At 31.4% G+C, this 21,674-nt stretch overlaps 2 protein-coding genes across 2 annotated transcripts; one reads left to right on the top strand and one right to left on the bottom strand.

Moving 5' to 3' along the window:
* Nucleotides 1-3,656: 3,656 nt before the first annotated feature.
* Nucleotides 3,657-11,833, bottom strand: LOC148274573 (sedoheptulokinase-like). The gene is made up of 2 exons (XM_088236932.1): nt 11,113-11,833; nt 3,657-9,579 (listed from the first exon to the last, which is right to left on the bottom strand). The coding sequence occupies exons 1-2, from the start codon at nt 11,403-11,405 to the stop codon at nt 8,484-8,486; spliced, it is 1,389 nt and encodes a 462-aa protein (XP_088093058.1). The 5' UTR covers nt 11,406-11,833; the 3' UTR covers nt 3,657-8,483.
* Nucleotides 11,834-18,546: 6,713 nt separating this feature from the next.
* Nucleotides 18,547-20,625, top strand: heix (UbiA prenyltransferase domain-containing heix). Its single transcript, XM_088236937.1, has 2 exons — nt 18,547-18,727; nt 19,221-20,625. The coding sequence occupies exon 2, from the start codon at nt 19,227-19,229 to the stop codon at nt 20,253-20,255; it is 1,029 nt and encodes a 342-aa protein (XP_088093063.1). The 5' UTR covers nt 18,547-18,727; nt 19,221-19,226; the 3' UTR covers nt 20,256-20,625.
* The last annotated feature ends 1,049 nt before the right edge of the window (nt 20,626-21,674 follow it).

Here is a 21,674-nt window from a genome sequence, read left to right as displayed (position 1 = left end):
TAAAATAAATTAAGCAATAAGTAAATGTTTTTAGTGGGAAGGATGAACCTGATGCTTTAATAATAAATTATCAACATTTGGCGTAAATTTTGTCAGGTTTAATCTTAAATCACTTCGGCCAATGATGTCCAGTCTGTTTCTTTTTTTCGTTAGGAGATTGGTAACAGTGCTGAACCCTCTTTCCACTAGGTATGACGATGGAAAGGAAATTAAAAATTTGCACGCTATATTCCATAATACAGGATAAGTAACGGGTATGTTTTTTTGCAGCCAGAAGTACAGAAGTACTATCAGTGTATGTTGAGATTCTATTCATTTCATTTCTATTCATTTATTTATTCAGATATTTAGAACATTACAGAAAAAAGACCCAATTCATTCTAAATACAATAACAGATCACAAATTACAGTAGATAGTTATGTTATTAAAATAATATAACAAAATGAAAAAGGAAAATTAAAAGTCAGAAAGTGCTTTTCTAAGAGAAGGCCCACTGTCGTGAAATATGTCGACATCCGAGGCGATGCGATTAAGTAGCAAGATTGCTCTACCAACCGGCATAACCATTGGCAGGTTGGTTCTGCATCAAAGTAGGTAAAACAATCGATGCTGTCTTTGTCAAAGATAGTTATCAGGTTCGAACAGACCTACATCCATCAGAATATCTGAGTTATGTATGCGACCACCAATCACCAGGTTCGAACAGACCTACATCCATCAGAATTTCTGAGTTATGTATGCGACCACCAATCACCTAGAAAAAGTGAACACCCAAATGAACGTCCCTCCTCCTCCATAATGACTGATAGCCTAGCATCCCCAGTAAAAAGTCGGTTGGGAAGAGCCAAGGATAATATCCACACTCTCTTAGGTACAGATAGCGCAGAAATTTTTTCTGCGCTCTCTCCACCATCAAAGAGTATCGAGCCTCATGTGGCGACCAAATAATGGAACTAAACTCCACTATCGTGGGCCCCCATTTTCATTTCATGGCCCCAAATTTTTTTTTTCGTTGACATAGGCCCCTTGCAAGTTATTTTAGACCCCTGGGGGTCGATATAGACCACTTTGGGAATCACTGATGTAGATGATGTAGTTTTTTCCTTAATTTTGACTTGAATGACAGATTCTGTGACAGTCTTTTTCATCAATGACAGTCTTCTTCAAGTTCAGTCATGTCTTTCTCGGTCTTCCTTATTTTATTCATTCATTAACATGCATTTGCATGGTAAATCCCTTCAGCTGTTTTTTGCCATCCATTCACTCTACAGGTCCAAACCAACACAGCACTCCATCATATTGCAAGGATCTTGATTTAGTCGATAATGTCTGTCTCAGCCTTATATAATGCAAGAATCTTGATATAATTGAAATCTGCTATGTATTAAAATCTTCTAATAGCAACTTTTGTTTTTATACCTCAATGTCCAGAATGTGTAAATTATTCAATTTGTCACACAACTTTTTTGGAATAGATCTTCCGGCTTTTGATAGATGTCATCGCCACTAAAACAGTGGATGAAGGTGGATTGGCATGGTTTAGCTTGAAATCTTACATGTTTATGAATATATTGTATGGCATTATTGTATTCCACTTGTTTGTCTTTGCTACATAGTTTTATGTTCTTTTTGTTCAGTTTCTTGCATATACTCGTATGTTTCTTTGTGTAACTATTGTAATTGACTTAGGACGTATCCATAATGAATAAATTGACATGTTCACCTTTAATATATGGTTTTAGCATACATTCGCCTGAGAGATCATATTTGGAAAGAATTCAGCTTACATTCATCTTTGTTTTTCCAATTCCATACCTAATTCTCATGCATAAAGGTCAGCACCAGGACTCCATTGTAAACTGTCGAGTTTGCCTCCTGCGACAAACATTTATTTACTGGTCAATTAACTAGAGCTGGCGCGTTCGCAAAACTTACACAAACACATTTAAAATATAAAGGATGTTGATTTTAAAAAGGTTATACTAAATTTTTACCAAATCTGCTATATATTTTTTTATAATCCATGTTGGATGATGTGTATATGAAAAAAAAATACAATGGGTTAAGGAAATGTAATTTGTTAATTTATTTTTACACGAATACGTATTTATTTATAATAATATCTTTTGTTCAATATTGTTCAAATTGTAATAAAAGGGCTATTTTTCTGCCGCCGTTTGCGGCAGATATTTTTGGTTTTGTTGGGTATTTATACTGACATTTTCTGTACTGATTGTTTTTTTTCGCTCTAATCTAAAAAGGGATTAAAAAAAACAGCACGTTTGACTAAAATTTAATATTAACGTTTTCAAATCAATATTTTGTACATTAAAAATGTATATGTGTAAGTTTTGTGAACATGCCAGCAATTGACCTATACATGAGTCGATTAAATGAAAAAATATGTTTCTAAGCCAGTGTTTTTAATCCATAGCAATACATTGAATTGAACCTCTACAATGAATATGTATTAAAATATTTCTTCTAGAATCTCAACCGTTTTTGCGCTCTGTAGCTGCAAGACGTGTTGGGAAGTTTATTGTAAAGCCGCAATTGATTTTATTGATTTTCACAAAAACAGGTTACAGGGTTTTTTTTTTTGCTACATAATGAAAATAGCATGAAAATACTAATTACATCTAAGAACGAAACAGTTATTATATCAATAATCTGGATATAACAAACAAATTTAAACTTTCTATGCGATTTACACAAAACTGTATTTTGGTGTTAAAATCATCATTGTATAACACCACTGACATATTTATTTTATAAAGGTATTGTATAAATAAGTATACAATATTTAATACCAGGAAATCTATGTAAAACTAGTGAATTAGAAAATGAATACAGAGCATCCTCTGGTTCGGATAGTCTCCATCAAACATGGCTCAGCCTGTTCTAAGATGGAGATTTTTATGTTTTAAAGTATAAGTAGTTCTATACTAATATAACAATACCTAAAAAACAAACTAAAACTACTTTATTATAAATGCATCGCTAAAATATAAGAATTTAATAATCATTATTATATTTATGTGCTAAGAATACATAATGTTACTTAAAAATAAATAATATAATAAAATATATAATAAAAATCAAATATAAAATAATGTAATACCTACGAATATAAATAATATGTGTACACTATATAAATAAAATAATATGTTTGTTAGTCTACATATATATATATGTGTATATTTATATATATATTTTAAATCTCTCGCTACACTACTTTTTATATGTGCAGTTTTTTTTTATTTTTTAATTGTTATACATTTTGAGTACTTTATACATGTTTCATAGAGTTACAAAACCCGCTATGGAGGCTTATTCCACTATCAAGAAAATCATAAAAATGATTTAGTTTCAAAATCTATCCAGAACAGGATTTGTAACTCTACATCTCAAATATTTTACGATATACCTACATAATTAAGGTATGAATCATAGCGGGTTTTTTCAACTCACCTTAATAAATATTTTCATATTTCAACACAATAAAGTGGGATTTGTGACTCACTGTCATCTTATTTTGTAGATTTTCAAAATATTTGTCCAGAGTGGGTTAGTAAATCTACAACTCATATGATAGTCTGATAGCATAACTAAAAAAGGGATATTTATAAAACAATAGACAAAATAAAACATATACTTCATTTGATTTCCTTTATTACAACCAAATCTAAAATACACTTGATTCCCTCACTAAACTAATCAGGGCCGCTAAGCACCTGTACTAAGATTTAAATGATTACAAATAATAATCAAAATTAGCAACAGATAAAAATTTCAGTGCCTTTATAAGTATTTGATATTTTACAGGAAATTGGATGCAATAAATGTTTTCTTGGGGGTTGTAAAAATTGGAGCATTAAATTGTACACCAAAGTTTCCTTAAAATTAATACAAAAAATAATAAAAAATATTTTTATAAAAACAAATTATTTTGAACAACGTCACTAGTTCATATGAATCAACCAATGATTATAGAGTTATGGAAGATTTTTGGTTTACTTGCCGTCAATGGACCAATGGGCAGAACTGATCAAGAATAAGCGGAAGAGAACCTCAGACGTCACACGCGGAGTTATTTCAGAAATACAAAACTTTAAAAAATCAAAGCGCTGATAATACAATACATAACTCTTTTTTTTTACATACTACCGCAACATTTCGGGTGATGACTAACAATAATTACATACAGAGAAAATCATAGAATTAATAATAGGAGAAAACCTTTACAAAAAAAATAATCCTATCCTGTGATTAAGTATAGTATTTTATACGGCAAAGGGGTTTTTCTGATATAACTATTATACTTATAATACTGAATAAAATGTTGCAAATATTAATTTTGTAAATAACAGTAATAACGATAATAACAGTATGTTTTTCTTATTATAACCAATTTAATTGGTCGATGTGTAGGTATTAATCACAATTTTTTTAGTCGTCTTACATATAATAGGTACTTATGTTGAATATTTAGTTTTTAAATGGTTTCCATTGTACTTATGTTTATATTAACAACAATTCATTCTAACCTGCTCATTTAAAATCACTGACTACTCTCGTGCATGGTTTAAAACCTCTCTAAACCTTAACATAATAGTTGTGAAAAAATATATAACAGTGTTTATAAAATGTTCACTGATACAATATTTATTAATAATCTACATAATATATTGGGTATATTGTTTACACGACACTTGAAACAAAAGCTAGCTACTTCAAGTTTACCCACTCAATGCACGCAACGTGGAAAAGATAAAGCCTATGGATAAAACATTATAATGAAGCCATGTCAATGAATGAAGCCGATTTTATAATTACTATTATTTTAGCAAGTGGAATAGTCATTATCAACAATTTAAGCTAATTTCTTATAAGAAATTAAAAACAAAATTTATTTTTAAATTCCAAACAAACAAAAAATCACAAATGGCAACATATGTTGAAATCGTGTTGCAAGGAATAGGCTTTCAATGTTTAACTAATCTTATGGATGTTTATAAAACAGGACCTATGGAATATAAAACATATACTCATTAAAATTACCAAACAGTTCTTACTTTTATATCAATAAAAATATTAGAATGACCAACAGTCTTGTTATTTACAGGATGCCCAGTTAGGAGCTATCATTTTAGTTGTGTCATGTATTTTAATAAAAAGAATATTGTACTACAAATGCGGTATCCCATATTTTCACCCTAAATTCTGTAATTTTAGATCATAATATGATCTGAAATTATTTAGAATCTTAAGTATTATGTACTGTAAAATTAGCACATGGGGATGGAAACCGTAAAAAAATTTGCATATTTAACAAATAATATTTTTTCATACTTTATAAACTTAAGTTATTCTTATTCTTTGGAATAGGGGTCAGTGCTATATAAGCTCCTGACGTCATTGCGACCTGCGACCTGTGAAGATCTATTTTGACGGATCCCGGTAAATAAATTCACAACACTTTGGAATCAAATTCCCTAAATAAAAACAAATCTACACGTAGATCGATTTTGCCTAAATAAAATGGTGTAAAAATTATTCTGATGTTTTATTTCTAAATTTATATTCTCCTTGTACGGCTATATTGTAGTAGCACATTGATACATATGTATACACCAGATGCGGCACCAAGCACCCGTCTTATGTTCCATTCAACTGAGGCATCGAAACATATCTTTTATTTGGTAGGAAATAGTGTTTTACGCGAAGCGGTCAGTAAATGTACAGCACCGTAAAACGACGCGACCATAGAATTAAGAAACTTAATTCTTTGGACGCGACATACAGCTTTGAATTCATAGTAATCTGTCATTTTTACTCAGCTAGTCTTTTTTACTCTACTACGCATTTTGAATGGCAATGTTGATGCGGCATGAAGCGACAACGCTCATTTTTAGGACATAATTTGAACCCATCGTTCTATGAAGCATCATCTCTACTTAATTATACCTCAGTGTCTACTAATTTATATTTTAGACATAAGCACTACACAATAAGGTTAAAAACAAATAAGATAAAAAATGTATAGATAAGGTTAAATAATATAAGAATTATTAGTTCGCTGTAACAGTTAGCAAACACAGATAACAGCTTTATATCATGCTTCTTTACTAATATTAAACCTTTACGTCAGAGCTTAACAACGTATTTATTTGGCAAAATTGTTATTTGATAACATACATAATAAACTATGCATAAACTCATTTGGTATATATTTTTTTAACATAATAGGCTTATGAGACAACTAAATGAATGATTAATAAAACATGTATTACTAAAACACTGTAGATTACATAATAAATAAGAGCCAATTTAAATTAGATATTGAATTTATTTATTAATAATTGTTTAATTTTTAAAATCTAATATTTATTCATTTCTACAGCAACGCAAATGTGTTGTTACTTTTAAAGGATTTTTTTTCAAATACACATTAACAGTGTTTCGGTTTTTAAAATGCAGTTTTATTTATATTTTAGATAAATGAACTATTTGCACTAAAATAAGATGAACGCTTATTTTCTACCTTTGTTCGACAAAAAGCAGCAAGAAGATGTCTTTATTTTTTCTTTTGGCTTTTAAAATACTAAACAATCACAGAATTTCTGTCCTTTTAATTAACTATGATAGATATTGACAAATAATTATATTGATCGATAATATAAATAATAATTACTATCTTATCTTATAACGAAATTACTTTGGTAAGTTGTCAAAAGACTTGTAGCATTTAAAAATCTAACAAAGTGCATTGTTGAATTTTTTGCCAGAATTTAGACAGAGTTATGTTTCCAACTCAATTTGGTAATTTTGAACATAAGAAATAAAACGAACTCAATTATCACAGATTCAAATTTGTTAAAGGCACTTACATGATAATAAAATCACACTACAACAATAATGGTATAACATCATGATATTCAGTTATTTAAAATTGTATAAAAGTATTGAGCTTTAGAGTAAAGAAACAAGCCCATATACATTTTATGTATTGTATAAAGTGACTTCAGTTCTTTGGTTGGGTTGTTAATAAAACTTTAATGATATTTTTAAGAAGTGGTGCCAAAATATATCATGCACCAATCGCTAGTCAAAATTTATGAGAAAGAAAATTTAAAAAATAATATTTGGTATGTACTAACAAAAAAGTATTAGCAAAATACATTTTGAAATTTCTGACATTCTTAACAAAGTTTTAGGATATAAAATTAAATTAAATTAAATATGTCAAATGAAAATTGTATAAAAAAAGAATTGTGCATTTTTAAAATTAAATCAATAACATAATATTTAATATATAGGTAACATTACATAATATATAGGTAACATTACATAATATATAGGTAACATGAAATAAATTTGGGTGATGATTTATACATAAATGTGAAAATATTTGTTAAAATTTTGTTTATTTTACTCAATACTCAATTTACAAAGGGCAGGTCATAGAAATTGATTAAAAAAATCATTATCAAATAATAATATATTATCATAGGTACATACTAATGCAAAAATAAAATAAAATATGAGAGATATTTTGTGCACAGGTTAAATTTTTTAAATAAATAAGTAAATACATAACGAAAAAAAGCCTTACATTAATTTATTCGTTTTATACAGCTGTTCAGATGTACAACGAAAAATCACTTAATCGAAGGCAAAAAGTTTTCCTTCGATCCGATAGTCTTAGGGAGACTGAAGAGTCACCAAATGAAATTAGTAAAATAAGCAATCGAGAATTTACAAACACCCTGATAATATAAACAGAGATGATTAAAATCAACCTGATACCCAATAATAATAATAAAACCGTAGACTGTGAAATGACCCAAATTTCAGATGAACTGAGTCCAAATCCTAAGTACATAACATCAACCCCTGGACACTGTAATGTAATGTGAAATGTTAGAAAAGAGAGCGAATGACATACGGCATACAAACCCAGAAAAACTCATGACGCATAATGCTAAATGTCTCGTAGAATGTAGCAATATTTTTTGCAAAACTTTATTTGAGATTTTTAAAAATTGAATTGCAATGATTACAAAAAAATACTGTAACTTAATATATATTAATTAAAATATAAGTACCAGTTTAAAAAATGGAAGTTTGTTCGAAGATTATTATTATGTATTGTTTCTAAATTTTAAATATAATTAATTTAACACAGGTACTTGGATATTTTTTATATTGTCTACCTGACATTTCAATGAATTTAGTTGAAAGATATAGAATTCAAATAAAAATTTGGCAATTTATCAAAATGACATATCCAAACAAATCACATGATTTGGCAAGAATAAATATTTTAATTTGAGAGAAGTTCTGTTGTAAAGTAGAGCTGACTAGATCATTTCAAAAAATCATTTGTCAATTATTATTTTTTTACTTTTTATACTTGATTAAATAGGATATTTTTTCAGTAAAAAGAAATGCAGGGCCGATTAGATGGGTATTAATAAACTCACAGCATGGACATAGCAGCTCCCTTAGCAGCATCACCCCCGCTAGTGAATTCAAGGGGAAGATTATAATAAGTTTCGACAGCTTTCTGAAGAACAATATTACGCGACAGACCAGAACCATTTCCTAAAATTCTGGTAATACTGGCATTAACCAAAATTTCTCTAGGCATCATTGAGTTAATGTTTTGAATTAATCCATCACACAGTCCTTTGAAAACCTGACCTAACGATAAATTAGATAAGTTGATATTAGTGACGGAAGCATATTTATCTGGAGAGTGTCTTTCTCCCAACAAAACGGGATGAATATTTATAGAGGAAGAAGCGTTGTCCTCTTTCCCTAGAGATATGAGCTTTTCCCAAACTTTGGACTGAGGTACTGCAAACCCTAAATCCATTACCCATTGTTGTAGCATCTTCACAAAGGTGGCCAGAGTGTTTCCCCCGTTGATTGACGCAGCAATGGCTAAATATTTACCATCGAAGTAAGGAACATACTCCACCGTCTCAAGTGTTTCACCTATTTCTTCTACTACAAAACCCAACTGCGCGGATGTTGAGATGTTTAAAACTGCATCTGTCTTATTTTCCAGAGTGGCCAAGAAAGAGCATTGAAGGTCGCCGAGGGCTGCACCTACTGGAGTTCCTTTAGGAATTCCGTACCATGTTTCGTGTAATGATCCGGCAGTTTTACCAGTTTCGACAATTTGGGGAAGTAAGTTAGTAGGAAAATTTTCTTTCTCTAATATATTAATGTTCCATGTATTGGATTTGGTGTTAAAATATCCCCAACTAGCGGCATTCTGGTTTGACATTATCGGAATGTCCAAATTGCACATTATGGCGACCACGTAATCTTGAATTGTTGCAGCACGGTTAAAAAGTGCAAGCTTTTCTGGTTTGTGTTTGGCCATCCAGAGCAAAGTAGCGCACCCATATCCAGAATAACAATTTAAGTGAGAATTCGGTTTTGTCAACGATTCCAGGAAATCCTTTCTGCAACGGTTATCTTGCCAAGTGTAAAGTGCCGACACATTGCTCCGACGAGCTTCGTATCGTACAAGGCTTCCATCCTTTTCTATTGCTTCCCAAGCTCTATAAACAAAATTTTCAAAATATGCATTTATTACAAAAAAATAAATAAAATCATAATATATAATATGTAACTGTACATTTATGGAGTAAATTAATTTTAATTCCTCAATTATTATTGTGAAAGTGGCAAATATAAATTATAAATAATAATAATAAAGTTGTATATAAAGAATAAATTACTGTGTTCCTTTATTTTCCATTGTCCAATTATGTATTTTTAAAATACAAGGTGCTAGACATAAAATCAAAACATACTAAAAAATTCAAAAATAACTGATAACTTCAATTTTATAAATCTTACATTCAGTTTCACAAAATGGTACAATCTGGATTACAAAACCTTTAAACAAGAAGAAGGTAAATAATAATATTGACAATTCTTTTAATGAACATACTTTTAATGACCTGAGTTGTGGTCCCGTAGTAGTATTGTAAACTCACAGGCCACAAGTCCGAGGTTCAAATCCCACTCTACCACAACTCAATTTCCATTTTTCCAGCACAAGTTATTTACGACTTTTAGGAAATGGTCGAAAAATTTAATATTTAAGTAAATAATAAGAACTCAAGTATTTCTTTTATTATTATTAATATTTAATGCATTTACTTTGTGGTCAAACATTTTACTAGATGTTATTAAATATTTGTCTTTAACCACTTACTGCCTTTTCTATGTCTACCGGTTTCGAGACGTACCCGTCTCTTCGTCAGGACACCAATTAAACCAACATGCAAAACCCTCTATGCACCTTCACCTTGTTCATACTTCATACTTTTTATTGATTAAAAGTATATAATATGAAAATATTTCACATTAGGAAAGTTTTGAAAAATAATGTTCCTTTGATCAAAAATCAAAAAACCAATATCTGTGTAGCCCGTTATACGATGTTCCATTTTAATGGTCACCCTATACCTAAAAAACTCAAGCCCCTCCCTTCATCCCCTCCCTCTTTTTTCTATTTTCTATCCCACAGCATAAAGTATTTTCATAACCTAATCAGTGCATGTAACAGTTGCTTATTAAAATGCATGTCGTGGTTGTGCAACAACTATGGTGAAGGTGTAAAGTGGGTTGTGCATGTTGGTTTAATTGGCGTCCTGACGAAGAGGCGGGTACGTCTCGAAACCGGTAGACATAGAAAAGACGGTAAGTGGTTAAAGACAAATATTTAATGTCATTTAGTCATTTTTCTTTTTCTTTAAAAAAAAAACGACCTTTTAAGAAAAACAATGTTTTTTTTGTAGTTGTAAGAGTATTCATTAAAAATATTTCTCTCCCCATTATTGATAATTATTTTGCATACTTCTCTTCTTTCGCATATCTCTCTTTTTACATGCTTAATGGGAAATGTTAAAAATAAAAATGAAATAAAACGTAAATATAATATATTATTTTCATAAGATTTTTTTTAAATAAAGACTATTAATATATGAAAATATACATATTCATAAAAATATAGGATGGAAGCTCTAAACGAAAATGTAAAATTTTCCATTACCTAGTTAAATTATCGCAAATAAATTACTTACTTTTTATCATCTTCATTTTTCCATAAAAGTACTCCATGCATCTGTCCACAAACCCCAATTCGGACGACGTGTTTTAGCAATTCTTTAGGGAGACGAGACACACATCCATGGACTGCTGATATAATTTTAGGAACATCTTGTTTATTACCTTCAGTACCCAAATCACTTGGAATATTTGCAGCAGTGTCTTTATTTTGTTTAGCGATTACTTCATGTGTTTCGATATCATACACACAGACTTTCACAGAAGTTGTACCAATATCCATCCCAAGAATTAATTTTTTACCTGCCATTTCTATGAGAGGTTTAGGTTCTTCTAATGATTTTTACAATCAATATTGAATGGGTTGCTTTTGTAGTGTGCTGTGGGTACAACAGCAATAAGATAATATCTACGAAATATTACGTGATATCTCCAATTTATTAATTAACTCACATGTCCTGGGTCCACACAACACTATAAGGAGGTTCTACAAAGTGATTTTATTCATAATGTAGTACCTATATTATGATTTAATAAATAAGTCTTAGAGAAGATATTAAACATTTACTTATTGCTTATATATTTTGTATAATCTACCAAACAATTTTCATTAACTTCAGTTTAGAATGAGCCGACTAGAACCGAGAAAACTCGACTGAATTTCGAAGAAAATCATAAAAATACATTTACAGTACACCTACTGACATCTGATTTTTACTTCTACACACACAAGTACAGGCAGAGATTATACACATATACCACACGCACAGCACACGATTGCACACAGACAGTACACAATCACAGATTCAGAGACTATACACCATACACCACAGATTGGCCCGTTTCACACGTGCAGTGCTTATCCGTGCGATATTGCATAGCTAGCAAAATTGTATTTGTGTGTGTGAGAAGGGATGGACTCTCGGAACGGTTCCTTTCCTAAAGTATATATCGAATATTTGAAAGTTGATTCGAAGTCACGAGATCAAGTTTTATAAATATGTCATAATATTATGTAGCGCGAAAAGAAGGTTAATAAATTATGAACAACGTATTTTTGTGCTATTTTGTTACGATTATTGAAATAGGTGGGTTTATGCCGATTTGAGAGCCTGTTTAACTGATATTATTTTATGCCTAAATGCATGTATTATAATAAATTGTGTTTGCCATTTTTTTAATAGACTAAGTCCGTTGGTACATAAATAAATATATATAATAAATAAATAAAAGGGTAAAATTATTCAAAAACAAATATATCAAAACAAGGAGTTTTTTACATATTTAAATTAATATGAAAAAAATTGTAATTAAAATTATCTAAGTACTTCCTCTACCTACATTGGTTGCGAATTATGTGGGTATGCACGAATCAAGTATTGTCACAACTTCTACATCATTTTATCCAAAACCACTGTTCACCTCCCACCCCAGTATTCTTTGATCACCGTACGTATCACCGTCGTACATCGCGCATTTATTTCGTTGAATGTGTGCCGCATTATAAAACTTTATTTTCACTAACCATCAGTGTTACGCTCCAGATCGGGGGCTGCCATCGTGTTAGTGCCGCTCGCAAGTGTCAAGTCGTATCCGACAAGTCCATCAAGAACAAGAACCAGGTTAGTGGCATCCCTTCCTAATACATCTCATTTGCTGGGGTTGTGACCGATTAACACTACATACCGCATATTGAGGATCCTTACTTATTTTCAATAAATTTAATTACAGTCCGCTCCACTCAATAATATTGTATAAGCCCCAGCCGTTTTGTGCCCCGAACACGAGTGGGAATCCGTTTTTCCACCACACATAAAACTGTTTTAAAGACGATGGGTCTTCCTATCGGTTTCCCTCATACAATTAAAATAATTTCGGTGATTTTAATAGAAATTTAGAATTTAACGAAATTTCACAGCCCCTTTTTTTCGGGAATTTGGCAAATTATATAGAGGGCTTTTGTCAAATACTATCATTCATCTACATAACAATTTAATAATGTAGGGGAAGTGAGGTTTGTAAAGACAGAGTATATTTACAATTCAAATACTAATGTATGCTCTAAAACAAGTAATCCGAGTGCATAAGAAGATGTTTAATGTAACCCGAGTGCATAATGTAAGAAAGCTCATTTTCGACTATTTTTTTCTTTGATTTCATTTATCGTGCACTATTTATTTCCATTAAAGTGTACTGGCAACAGCGAGCATCCCTTTCCGTATGCAATTACCGCAGCTTCAATTTTACATAGCGTGGATATAATTCTCTTCTCTCTATATTTCACTCTTCTTCTTCGTCACCTTAAAGAGCGTTTTCCATTCAACTTTGTCAAAGGCTTTTTCTGTGTCCACAAAAGCAATATACGTATTTTGCAATATAAATTGTTTTTATTGTGTGACAAATGTACACTGTTTGAAGTTTTTGTAATACCTATATAACCTACTGTACATTTGTTAATATTAATACTTGTAACGTATTAAAAAACTACCGGTGGAACTATATTTTTTTAGATGCAGCAGAAAGTATGAAAAAAGTCATTATGACAAAATTTATTAAAAATTTTAGCTCGCTACTCGCTATGTGCCCTCTTTCAATTTTATCTAATAAAGATGGCATGTGAAATTAAACAAATCGGTACTATTGAACATAACCATCACCGATGTGGACATATGAATAAAGGTATTAAATGTAATGTGATATTTTTTTGCATTTCTTCAAAATCGAAACGGAATAAGTAACATACTGAAAACTGATTTTAAACGCCATTTTATAAAGATAGCGACATAAGTGACAAAGTTCAAAGTCACAAACTTACGATCTTACTTAAAGGTCTCACAATTACTTATCTTTTTCGTACAACGTAAAACTGATCACATTAAGTTCCTGTAACAGATTATCAAAATGCGCTACAGTTTATTTAACCGTGTAGTGTCCTATGCATCAAAGGGTATGGATAAGGGTTTGACTGAATAACTAAACCTGAACTCCTTGTATTTTTATTGTTTTTTAAAATATATTTTTTGATCGCTTTTCTTTCCTTGGTTACTCTTTCTTTCTCCTTCCGAACTCATTATCTGATTCCACATTCTTCATCCTTCAATATGTATAACATAATGTTTTTTTTTAAAGTTAATGTGTGCTAGTTTTATCTACCTATTAAAAAACAGCTGTTATTTTTTATTGATTATGGTTTTTTTTTCATGTATGTATCTTTTGATGTATATTTTTGGTTTTTTAATACAAATTTTTGACCAACTCTTCTTTTGACCAGTCTGTTTTTTTAAAATATATTTCTTTCAGCAATAAGTCCGCTAAAGTACTAATTATTTGTACTTGAAGTTCTATATATAAAAAATGAAGGGCCACTAAGTCGACCAACATTCCTAAAATCTCAACTTTTTCACATTAAGCCCGTTTTTTTAATTAGCTTTGTTTACCGCGTCCTTCCTCATAAATCTCCCAGCTCACGACCAATTGTTTCTGCAACCCCAACCACATCGCAGGATACAATCACCGTAACTCCAACTCCCACACCTCCAAACCGAGCTCCGTTCATCGTACATGTCACCAAATTCCAAGTAGATTGCGACACTCCAACCAACCTTTACGACATTGACTTTGGTCGCTTCCTCCATAAGAATAATATCCGGACGGTCTGGAACGGAATTAAATCTGTCGGCCGTAATCGAGTGTCTGTGGAGTTTAAGACAGCGAACGAAGCCAATTCGTTTGTCAAATCAGAAATTCTGAAAACAGCGAAATATAACGCATTTGTATCTACTTTCCAGGTTACGAAACAGGGTGTAACCAAAAGTATTCCCTCACACTGGTCCGAACAGGACATAGTGGAGAATGCTGAGGTACCCCACGGGTTTGGTAAAGTAATAAAGGCCCGATGACTGAATTATCGATCGAGAACAGGTGACGTAGTCGAATGGAAACCTTCCCGCACGGTTGTCCTGACTTTCGACTCCAAGGCACTCCCATCCCACATCTCAATGTTCAATGTCTCACTCCCCGTAGAGCTCTACGTGTTTCCGACTATCCAGTGCTACAAGTGCTGTAAATTTGGGCACACAAAAACCATCTGCAGATCTTCCGCACGCTGCTACAAATGTAGCTCTCCACATAATGGAGAGACCTGCACTGTAGCGGAGAATGCGCAAAAATGCCTTAACTGCTCTAGAAATCATCAAGTCATCAGCAAGATATGTCCAGAACTGAAAAGGCAACAGAAAATCAAGCATTCAATGGCCGATGTAAGTCATAAAACAGTTTTATTTATTTGTTTCAGAGCTGAGAAACAAAAGAATGCACCGGACTCCGATCTCCAGTCAATTGACATGAATTATTTGACATTACATCATCTGACATCACATCATCTGACTTTCTTGACAAAAATAGCCCGTATTTTTTATTAATAATTTAAAATAAATATACTGAGTAATAATAACAAGATATTTTGTTTTAATATTTTTAAGAAGCTTCTTGTTTTTTATTTTTTTTGGTTTGTGTTTTTTCTTGTTTTTTTTTTCTTTTTTTAAATTTTTTTTTTCGTTTTTTTGTTTTTTGTTTTTTTTTTTGCTAAATAAATCCAAACTTGCATGATGTTTGTAAAAACAAACATCATGCAAGTTTGTTGGATGGTAACTAGGAAGTTTGCTTTAAACTTGCCTCAAGTTTACAGAGTTGCAATCTCAAACTTGGGTCAAGCTTGAATTCTTGATACTTCAAACTTGATACTAGCTTGAGGCAAGTTTAAATTGCTATCTGGGCAACAATAAATGCTATCCGGGTACATTGTAATACAAAAATAAAATTCAGTGTGTCTCGATCATATGTTACAGAGGAAGGTAAAGTCATCAGTTTTAATGTATCAGCCGCCAGTCCAGGGATAATGGAATATTTCAATGATAACCATCACGTACCTTATCAACAAATATTTCAAATCGATCCTCCCAGGAATTGTACCCAAAACTTCAAGCATGGTAGGTGAACGCGCCAACCACTACACTACAAAGTGGACTTTTCTCGACTCAATTTCCTTCTTCAGGATTTTTAACTAAAAACAGTAATCGAGTCAAAAATACTCGTCCAGAATTCTGGTTCTATTTTACACATGTAACTGTATTCTTCATCCGCCACCCTCTAAAGATGTTTGAAATATTTGTTCCATATCATGTTTAAATAAAATATTATGCATATTCTGCATTACTTAGATTGCATTAATAAATGCATAATACATATGTTTCTTACGCATTTTGCGACTGTGGATAGCAGAAGTCATTTTAATAAAAATAGAGTTGTTGGAGAGTATATTAGTTAAAACACCATTTCTAATACCCTATATTTTTAATTTAGTGTTTATAATTACTTCGGTTTCCAATTATTAAAATTATAAATGATGAAGTCCCAAGACAAGGTAAATCGACTAGGCAAAATAATTTAAAACATGTTTTAACGTTAAGGAGCATTTCTAGGGCATTACTTTTGCGAGCGTAGAGGGCGCTTTTATAGCGCGTATTTGAATACTTAAACGCGCTATAAAACCGTTCTTTGCGCTAACGCTAGAATAGCACCCCAGAGCTAATTTGGGGTTATGCGGTTATTTATATGCATATTAAATTACCGTTTTGTGGACAATTGGAGTACTTACTACAGTTAAATAAATAACATAGTTTATAATAGTGACCTTGTTAGTTTATTTTATATCACCTACACTAATACACGTCCGAACATTATAAACCTTTTTGAAAATAAATAATAACACATTAAAAACCTATTGTCCTGATGGCTATCGTTGTAACCGGTTATGAATAATTATTTGACTGAATTAATCGAAAGCTAATTACGACATCACTAGCGATATCTACATTACCAAAAATCAAAGGCCAACTGACGTGTTGTAAGAAACCATATTATTATTATGGGGTAGGTATTTTAAATATTTTATATGAAAATAATTGTCTTTTTTAAAACTTAATTTAAAAAGCAGCACTTCTTGGTCTTATAGTATTAAAGAGGCTATATTATGACAGAGGTATTTCCGGTCCTAAGGTTCCATAGACAATTAAGTTAATATTATTTAACAACTTTTGGGTAAAAACCTGCTACTTCTACGTAGAAATGTGTAGTTCGCGAACGACCTAATCTGACATGGTCGGAAACATTGAACTAGAGATATGTTCTTTCATCCGGTCAGTTAGTTCGCGAGCGAAAAGAGCGCCGAACTAAATGGATCTTCGTGTCATTCGGATCTTCGTATCTTTGTATCATTCGTATCTTTTATATCTCTAGCTCATTTAATTCATTCGTTCCCAACTATTGTGTTCGTATTCCTTGTCACCATACGGTATGCGTAGTTAGTAGATAGGTTAAGTATTGGTCAATTATTTTAAGTTGAAGCCACGCATACATAGTCATTTGTTATATCTATAAACATTTTAAAATTGAACAAGTGTAAGTTTATTAAACACGTAGGTCCAATCAACACGGACTGTTCAAATCCAAACGGCACGATAAAACTAGGGCGCATTGATTTTTATTGTACTATTTTGTATTGATTTAAAATGCATTCAGAGGCTACTCTTGTAAACACTTCTCCCTTAACATAAAAAATACTCAAAAGAAATAAAACAAAGTATAAAGCTTAATATTTATACATGTAAACAAGTATTCTTCTTGAAAACAAACCCTACTAAAAATATTCAAATAATTAAATTTTTTTCATACAAAATCAGCAAAATTAAAAAAATATATATAAATATTCCATACTAATTACCTTTCCACATCTAATGGTGCATAGGACACTGCATTGGTACACCAATCGCAGTGAATCTCGATCATTTTTTTTTTACATGGAGGTAGTATTATCAGTCTTACGCTTTACTTGTCAGTTCAGGGACTTTGTAATGTTTTCGTGTAAAACGTCTTTTTAATTACATGTCAACCATGTCGGCAATTGAACCCAAGACCTCTTGCATGGTAGGCAAACGCGCTGATTACTGCACCGTGAAGCTAACTATTTATTATTAACTTTATTCAAAAATAATTTACCTCGACTTTTTTTTAATAATTGAAAAATATATAAAATTATTTCAAGCACTATAAGGATGCTAGAATTTCAAACATTCATTCGTTTTGTAGCAGCAAGACATGCAGAAATTTAGCTTCTATCTCGCACTTGCACACACTCCGCTCAAGTGAGCAAAAGAACTAAACGAACTAGAGACCCGAAAAAAACGAAGAAACAAATGATACGAAAGATACGAAGATACAAATGATACGAAGATGCGTTAAATGAGCAAAGATACATTCGTTTAATTGAACTACTCAAAAGATTCGGTCACTTTAAAGTTACAGATCAAGTGACACGTATCTTTTCGGTGACAGGGTCTTGCCCACCTCTATGTTCTACGTAGTAATGCTTTTGTCTTAGGTTTGAAGAAATGTTTTTCTTTTCGTAATACGTGACGTTTTTGACAGGACTAACCACGGACTAACCAGAGAATATGATGCAGAAGTGGTTTAAAAATAGTATTGCGTCTACAGAAAGCTTTAAAAGTTCTGAGAAATAAATCTACTTTTATCCTTTCTCTAGTCGTATTTTCCTATTTCAATATTAGTACAGAGGTAATATTTCTCTTCGTTTTCATTTTGCTCAGAAGTTAGGTTATTAGGTTATGTAGAGTTATTTTGTTAATAATTCCGAAATTTTTATAACTCTAATATGAAAACAACTTTAAATTGATTCGAAATGTTTATTTGTGTGAAAACTAATTACCAATCAAATTATTTTCCATACATTTAAGTATGGTTGATTTCCTTATTAATATAATTATGACTGGATTACTAAAGGTTTTATTTCATAAATAATCTTGTATTTTCTTTATCCTAGTGTAGTGTGTCTGCAAAGAAAAATAGATAGTGCATGTTTAGAGTCAAATAATCATGTTGCATCTGGATATTATAATGAGCAGGTTAAAAATTTCAGAATTTTGTACAAGAGTTATTGCATTAGTTAGTGTACTTTTTTACTTTGAAAAGATAATTGATAATCGTAAAATAATAAAGAATATTGAATCTTGTTAGTAGAAATCCATTTAAAATAAAAAAATATTTTTAGGTCAAAATGGACGGCAAAATATCTAATGGAGATGTTAGCGAGGAAAATAAAATAGAAACAGAAGAATCGGGTTCCACTTCACCACTCTTTACAAAATCAACAAATGTAGCGTCGAGAACTTACAAAAGTACTCCCCTGATGAAACTTAGAACGTATGTTCTGGCATTGAGGCCGTGGTCCCTCAGTGTGAGCTTACTGCCCACTCTCCTCGGGTCCGCCGTGGCCTTCAAGTTTCCCGGGAATAACGACTTCAGTTGGATCATACTGTTGCTTACTCTCTTTACTGTGGTTACTGTGCATTGTGCGGGAAATGTTGTAAACACGTATTTTGATTTTGTCAAGGGAATAGATAATCGGAAGTCAGATGACAGAACTCTCGTGGATCACATCTTGACTCTGGATGAAGTGGTCTCCCTAGGTGCCATGTTGTACTGCGCAGGATGTATCGGGTTCGGTCTCCTGGTTTGGCTCTCTCCCGCGCAAATGATCCACCTGGCCCTCGTGTATTTTGGAGGGCTGTCATCTAGCTTCTTATACACCGGAGGAATCGGGCTCAAGTACATAGCTCTAGGAGATGTTTTAATTTTAATTATATTTGGCCCTATTTCTGTTCTGTTTGCTTTCCTTTCCCAAACAGGGAGGATACACTGGATCACAATATATTACGCCATCCCACTCGCCCTCAATACTGAGGCCATTCTTCACAGTAACAACACCAGGGACTTGGAGGCAGACCGAAGAGCCGGGATCGTAACTCTGGCTATTCTGATTGGCCACACGGCATCTCACGTTCTTTACGCTTTCTTCCTCTTCACTCCCTATATTTTATTCATGGTTGTTGCCACAAAATACACTTTCTGGTTTATGTTACCTCTTCTTACACTTCCGAGAGCTTTTCAAATTGAAAAAAATTTTAGAAGATTGGATACACTAAAAGATGTTCCTAAACAAACAGCTAAACTAAATATATGTTTTGGACTTCTCTATATTCTTGCTTGTTGTTGTTCTCATACATTGCCGTTTTTTACAAAATAGATTATAATATATGAAATTACGATAACTCGTGTTATTCTTGATTGTTTAATTTATTGGAATTTATATTTTAGAGTTATTTAGAATGGAATTAATGTTTGTTTATGACAATATTCTTGCTAGAATTTCATTATGACAATTTGTACTTAAATATTAAATTGTAAAACACTCACTAGCGCTTCCAGTGATTTTTATATGGAATAGTACCTTTATATTTTCTAAAAAACTTAACGCATTAGAAATATTCAGGGCTGTTAAACAATAATATCATTATACAATCTGAATAATTAATGAGATTAGTATAATACATACAGAGTTTTGGCCTGAATTGATGCAAGTACATCCTTATTCTAAACATTTCTATCCATGAAAATATAGAAATAAATCACACGTCAATAGTCTGTGACTAGATTGATCAGGAAATAATCATGAAACTTCTTTAACCATCAGAAAGTTCTTGGATTGCTCTTGCGTAGACGTTTTCAATTAATGATGTTTATACGTTTATGATTCATATCATGTAACTTAGTATGTTTATGCTGAATTCACCTTGTATTATTTATATTAGTAATGATACCAAATGTTATTTTTTGTTTTGGTATTTGAATACGCTAAATCAAATATTTTCTGTTTAGTTTACATCTTTATATATTTAACTTTACATATAAAATAATCTTATTAATTTAGGAAGACGATAGCCAGATATTGTTTTCAGTATGCGATTATTTTCCGAAATACAAAGGCACATATTTATTTCCAGTATAAGAATCATCTTAATTAGTTTTAAAATAAAATAAAATGTGCCTGTGTACAAAATGGTTAAGGTAAAGTGTGCATTTATTAGATTATGTTTTAAATTATATTCTGGTTTCTGTTTAACCCCATCTAAGTTTAAAAAATATATTCGTATATTGATGTTTAAAAATGATTCCAAAATTTTGTACTTTGAATCTGCTTAAAAATATAATATCTATAATAAATGTACGTGATTTTAATTTGTGGGACTGTTTTCAGTTTAGAGAGAACTTATCATTAGTTTAAACTCACGCTAGCTCACTGTATAAAGTTCATTTTTTGTGACATTTCAAAGATGTGAAATGAAAGACAAATTTGGCCTTATATGATTAATAATAAACATAATTGCAAATTCTCCATCATAAATAGATAAGAACTTTACTAACTTTTATTTGTACATACATGTCTGCAAATGATTTAATTTTCATTTAAGTTTTTACTTTCATACTCAACAAAAGAATAATAATGTTTATGCTGGTAGCTTTGTACATATTGATTATTTTATAAATTAATGACTTTAAATATAGCTCCCAGTTATGCCATTGTTTTTTAGAAACAATGTAACAGTACATTTTTATGTAAAAGTTCAGGATCGTTATGGTCCTACATAAATTTACAACATATCAA

This window comes from Micrasema longulum, unplaced genomic scaffold (assembly GCF_059751315.1).
Source record: "Micrasema longulum isolate JH-2025_06_02 unplaced genomic scaffold, ASM5975131v1 h1tg001620l, whole genome shotgun sequence".
NCBI lineage: Eukaryota > Metazoa > Arthropoda > Insecta > Trichoptera > Brachycentridae > Micrasema > Micrasema longulum.
This window is presented reverse-complemented; position numbering and strand designations above follow the sequence as displayed.